General features: G+C 47.0%; 1 protein-coding gene across 1 annotated transcript; it reads left to right on the top strand.

The window, feature by feature from the left end:
- The first annotated feature begins 2,141 nt into the window (after window positions 1-2,141).
- LOC123257724 lies at window positions 2,142-3,364 on the top strand. The gene is made up of 2 exons (XM_044717650.1): window positions 2,142-2,964; window positions 3,030-3,364. The coding sequence occupies exons 1-2, from the start codon at window positions 2,142-2,144 to the stop codon at window positions 3,362-3,364; spliced, it is 1,158 nt and encodes a 385-aa protein (XP_044573585.1).
- Window positions 3,365-6,326: the final 2,962 nt, after the last annotated feature.

The raw sequence follows: 6,326 nt of genomic DNA, 5'->3' as shown, positions 1-6,326 counted from the left end.
GTTTTGAGTGCAAAGACAAGAGGCGGATGAGCCTGGACCGTCACGAGGACAAGCACGATCGAACGCGAGCCAAACGGAAGCAGCTCAGCAGCAAGTTCAATCGGGGTGCGTGGCGTGCGGCGTCATCAGTCACCGCCCACCACAATGTAAGGTGTTCTTGAACTTCGACACGGAGCACAGGTGGCAGATAATCATATCGAGTAAAGCATGTTTCTGCTGCCTCAAAGTACATCGCAATAGATGCCGAACCGGAAACTGTGGAGTTAACGGATGTACAAGGCGGCACCATGAGCTACTTCACACGGAACAAGGCAGAACACAAAATCTCGTGAGTACGCATAAAGACGACAACTACGGAAGTCAATTCTTTCGCATCATTCCAGTTAAGCTACGCAATGGCAGCAGGATGATCGAAATCTATGCATTCCTAGACGAAGAATCATCCGTGACTTTAGTAGACGCATCTATAGTCCAAAGATTAGGAATACAAGGCCAAGCTGCGCCAATGTGTTTACAGTGGACCGCAGAAACAACTCGATTTGAGAATGAATCCGTGAAAGCGTCAGTCCAAATCTCGGAAATTAATTCCGATAGATTTTATTGGCTGAACAACGTCCAGACCGTTCAGAACCTAGCACTGCCACGTAGCAGATTCCAGCATTTGAGAGACTTACCGCTAGAGCCCTATTCTGCCCAGCCGATATTGCTAATCGGGTCGAATAATTGGAAGCTAGCAGTCCCTCGCAGGATCCGAGAAGGGAAATGGAACGAACCGATAGTATCGAAGTGTATGCTAGGATGGACCATCCAAGGATCGACGAACCCCCAACTATCCATTGTCATGCATCACTGCGACTGCGATTGGCAGGAGCTTCATGACGACATCAAGGACCATTACAGCCTTGAGACGCTCGTAGCACGTAAGCTATATTCAGCCGAAGATAAGCTAGCAGTTAAAATATTAGAGACCACCTGCCAAGAGAAGTCAGGAAAATACGAAGTCGGTTTTCCGTGGCGTAGTGGCATCGACAAACTGCCAGAGAGCCGCGGTAACGCTCTGGAGCGCCTTACCTTCATAAAGAAAAAGATCTCTCAGGAACCTGATATGTATGAAAAGATTGACGCCCAAGTCAGGAACCTTCTAGACAAAGGATACGCGGTTAAGCTATCCAAGGAGGAAACCTGCCGTGAGAACAGCTGTACATGGTATCTGCCGATATTCATAGCGCGAAATCCAAATAAGCCGAGTAAGCTAAGGCTGGTATGGGATGAAGCCACGAAGTCACACGGATGTGCACTGAATGACTACTTACTCAGGGGACCACATTGCCTGAACCCACTCATAGAGGTCTTACTAGCCTTTCGTGTCAACAAAATTGCGATTTGCGGAGACATTGCGGAAATGTTTCATAGGATCAACATCCGCGAGGAGGATATGCACGGGCAACGATTCTTATGGTATGACAGAAGCAGCGATAAAGTAGAAACCTATGTTATGCGGGCTATGAATTTTGGGATCAGTTGCGCACCATTCATCGCTCACTTCGTTCGAGATAAAAATGCAGAAGCCCATCAAGAAGATCCGCAACTGGTCGTCAAATTCAAAAGAAGTCCTTAAGAGCTTGCAAAGTAACGGCAATGTTGGTAGCCAAAAACCTGTGGATTTTTGTTCGACTGAAAAGATACTTGGTATGTCCTGGGACCCACATAAGGATGTGTTTAAGTTTCTCTGCAGATTTGTTAGGCTGAAACGCGACGTCCTGGCAGAGAACGTAGTCCCGACCAAGCGAGAAGTTCTGCAAGTCCTTATGTCGATCTTCGATCCATTGGGATTCTTGACGTGCCAGACGATTGGGCGGAAAATACTTCTCCAGCTTATATGGCGGCTAAATATTGACTGGGATCAGGAGCTGCCCAAAAAGATTCTGGAAGACTGGCGCCTTTGGAAAACTCTTTTAGAGCAGATCAGGATTTTCGAGGTGTCTAGATGCTTTTCCACAGACACATCAGATCCACGTCAAACGGAGCTCCACACATTCGTCGACGCCAGCGAGTATGCGTATTCTGCTGTTTGCTACTTGCGTGTAGCAATGGATGACAAGGTCGACGTCTCTTTGCCTATGGAGTTGTAGGCAGCAGTTATGGGAGCACGCTTAGCCCACAAGGTGATGAGCACGCGCAACCTGCGAATCGACAACGCCACATACTGGTCGGATTCAAAGACAGTACTGCAGTGGCTAACTATGGACCCCCGTAACTTTCATCAGTTCGTGATGCACAGAGTCGCCGAAATCCCGGAAACAACGCTAGTCGTGCAATGGCGGTGGGTACCCTCGAAGCTGAACGTAGCAGACGGAGCTACAAAGATCACCGACCAAACCCAGCAAAAGACGTGGATAACGGGCCCTGGGTTCCTAAAAGCTGAATCCAGCCATTGGCCAACAACGACAAAGCAGGAGAGCTTCATCGATACTTCAGAAATACGGAAGCATGTGATGACAACGCGTTCGAGATCAGCGGTTACGTTCAATGCGCACTATTTCTCGAACTGGCGGCGGTTGTATAGAGCAGTGGCGCTAATACTCCTGTTCGTCGATCGATTACGAGCAAGACATGCCAGCAGCCACGACGATGGCCCATGTGAGCAAGGCGAAGATGTTACTTTTATCGCCTTCGCCGAAGAGTTGAAAGCGCTATCCGTGGGAGCGGCGGTGCACAGAGGAAACAGATTGGTCGGATTGAACGCATATCTAGACAACGATGGAGTACTGCGGACTAGAAGCAGACTGAACTCAATTGACATAGCTGAAGACGCAATTGTACTAGCTCCAGGATGCCGGATAACTAACCTAATAGTGAGGAGCTTTCACGAGAAGTACCATCATCTCGCTTACGAGACGGCAATAAACGACATCAAGGCTTCGTTTTACATCAGCCGCCTCCGAGTGTTATACAAATCCGTGCGTAGAACATGCCAACGATGCAAGGTTGAATGGGCAGTTCCCAGACCACCCCGTTTACCTATACAGGCGTCGATTATTTTGGCCCGTTATTGGTGAACGTCGGCAGGCGCAAGGAGAAGAGATGGGTAGCTATGTTCACCTGCCTTACGTTGCGCGCGGTGCATTTTGAGATCGCCCATAGTCTTGACACAAGTTCATGCATCATGTGCCTCTCCAATTTTATGGCGCTTCGAGGGTTACCGAAGGAAATATTCTCAGACAATGGTACAAACTTCAAAACCACTGAAAAAGCCGTGCGAGAGGAGCTGAAAAATATCGAGCACGATAAGATCACCATTAAGTTTGATGGTATAAAGTGGCGATTCAATCCACCAGGAGCACCACACATGGGTGGAGCATAGGAAAGACTTGTCCGGACAACAAAAGGAATTTTGAAGAACATTTGCTCAAATTACTCCATCAACGACGAGGGCCTGAGAAACGCATTGATGGAGGCACAATTTATCATCAACTCGCAACCGCTCACGTTCGTAAGTCTGGACACTGAGGATGACGCCGCTCTGACTCCGAACCACCTACTGTTGGGGTCAGCGAATGGATACAAGCCACTGCCAAAAGCCAAAAGAAGGGATGAATCTGCAGCGTAGATGGATTGAGACTCAGCGCTTCGGGGACCGTTTTTGGCAGCGATGGATTAAAGAGTATGCGTCCGTATCAACCAGGCGTACCAATTGGTTTGAAATGGTACCCCCAATAACCATTGGGAGCATCGTAGTCATCGTAGATGAGCTTCTACCCAGGAACTTGTGGTTAAAAGGACGAGTGACTATAAAGACCCAGCACGGCGTTTTGGAACGACCAGCAAAGAAGATAGCGGTTTTGGACGTCGGCTTGGAGGATGGTAACTGACCATGAACCGGGATCAATTACGGGGGAGGGTATGTTGCCGCCGTAATAGAAATTTTGATTTAAATTTGAATTGTTAGAATAAGCACACTTATGTAAACTTATCGATAGATTTGTCACGGGCAAAGGAAGGCAAAGCGTCGGCCATCGCGAGAAAAAAGAATAAGAAAAATACGGTGAAGTTAACGTGTGGAAGCAACACGAAGTTTTTTAGCTTTTCACACTTTTCGTGGCACGCATATTGATTAATAAAGATTATTATTAAGAAATTGTGTGTTTGCTAAAGGAACGTGGGAGCCATACGTCCCGGCGATAACACCCAGTGTGGATGTGAAGCCGCTCTTGGACTTTGGGAAATGGCCACCGAAATGCCATCGCCCAGCTGCAGTAGCATCGAGGATGAAGACGACGGCGACGCAGTTTGTCGGGTGCGCTGCTGGGGACGGTGTCCGGAGCTACAAGGCGGGCAATCAACAACTGGTGCTAGCTCCCCCTTCATAAAGTTGTTGAAAGCTCATCTTCCAACGGGGGGAGTATGTCGGGTCAAGCAGCCTCCGGAAAGAAGTTTGGCCGGCAATAGTTTATTGAGTTCGTGACGTCACTTTCTTTTATACTTATGTTCGCGTCGCCCGCTCTCGTGCATTCGATCGGCCACCTGCATCTGCCGTCATGCACTAGCGTTTGTCTCGCTCTCTCCCAGTCTCTCTCGATCGCTCCGCAGCATCAAGCGTTGAGACTCGCTCCCGCGATTGTATTCTAATTCGGTCTTCACCCCCTCGCAGTCGCACTATACATATATCACTTCGTATAAAGCCAAAACATTTTAAATACATTGAATGAAATTGAACTGTGCTTGTTTTTACTAAAGCCAATATTTATAACATTGAATATTAAACATTCAGTTCGATTGCAGTCGTCGCATGCAGACGTGTTTTTTATTGTGCTCCGGGAAAAAATATTCAATAAAATCATAAAAGTGCAGTGACTGCTCTAAGAAATCTACAATAACGCGAAAAGACGCTTTTTGCGATGAAATCGCTAATGTTTATATTGACTAATTAATTAATTAATTAATATAAAACACAACACTTAAAACTCAAACTAAATCAACCTCGACTGCAATGAGTTCAAACGACGTTCGCACACAACGTCAACGTGAGCTAGACGAGAGACGGCTCTCAGTACAAAGAAACAACGCGTACTTCTCTTTTAAAGCAACCGAAAACCATGCAAGCTCCGATCAAGCTCGGTCAATTACCCCCAACTTGACCGAATTCTTAAACGTAGAGAGCGAGAGAGCGCGTTCCTGCTCCCCCTCGATACCATCGATGTCTCTGCAGCCAAAGAGTGCAGTAACTAGCACCTCAATTTCTTTGACAACGTCAACAGTAACAACAACAACAACCGCAACTGTATCGACAGCGCGTTTAACGACGTCATCAGCTAGCAGCGCAAATAGTAATACGTCCGCGCTGCCCGAAAACCAAAACAAAAACAAAAACAATGACTATATTAAGCCGGCTGTGCAGACTGGCATGGATCGCTACATCCAAATCAAAAGGAAGCTGAGCCCCCTGAATTCCAAACGCAAAATAACCCGTGGCAATGCTAGCCTAGTAGCAAAAGAAACGCCCATTAACTCAAACCGATTTAAAATCTTGGCAGACGCCGATGAGGTTGAGGCGGTCGAATCCACTGAAGTTGGGAAAAGGAAGCCAAAACCTCCGCCTATCTATATACGCGAAAAAAGTTCCAATGTTCTTGTCAACAAAATTATTGAGCTTATTGGTAAGGATAACTTCCACATAATACCCCTTGTAAAGGGCAACATTCAAGAAACAAAAGTTCAAATGAAGTCTGAAGATAACTATAGAGTATTATCAAAATATCTTACCGAGAATAAAAAGAACTTTTACACGTACCAGCTAAAAAGCAGCAAGGGCCTGCAAGTCGTACTTAAGGGCATAGAGCCCGAAGTAACGCCTGCAGAGATAAAAAAGGCGCTACAGGAGAAGGGTTTTAGCGCCAAGACAGTCTTTAATATCCTTAACAGGGATAGAAAGCCGCAGCCACTCTTTAAGGTTGAGCTTGAACCAGAAACCAAGCTCCTGAAGAAATACGAAGTGCACCCAATATACAATCTTCAGTACCTGCTGCACCGCAGAATTACAGTTGAGGAACCGCACAAACGCAATGGCCCGGTACAATGTGCGAACTGCCAGGAATATGGCCATACAAGGTCATACTGTAAACTGCGCCCGGTGTGTGTAGTTTGCGGAGAGCTTCATGACTCCGCACACTGCCCAGCGAGCAAAGATGACAGCAACTCGAAAAAGTGCGGCAACTGCGGTGGCAATCACACTGCTAATTATAGAGGATGCCCAGTCTATAAGGAGCTGAAAAGTCGCATCCACCAGAAAGGAATAGCTGCCCGCACCCAAAATGGACAGTTCACGG

The sequence above is a fragment of the Drosophila ananassae genome (assembly GCF_017639315.1).
Source record: "Drosophila ananassae strain 14024-0371.13 chromosome 4 unlocalized genomic scaffold, ASM1763931v2 tig00000054, whole genome shotgun sequence".
NCBI classification, from domain to species: Eukaryota; Metazoa; Arthropoda; class Insecta; order Diptera; family Drosophilidae; genus Drosophila; species Drosophila ananassae.
The sequence above is the reverse complement of the archived record's forward strand: the minus strand, read 5'-3'. Positions and strand labels throughout refer to the sequence as shown.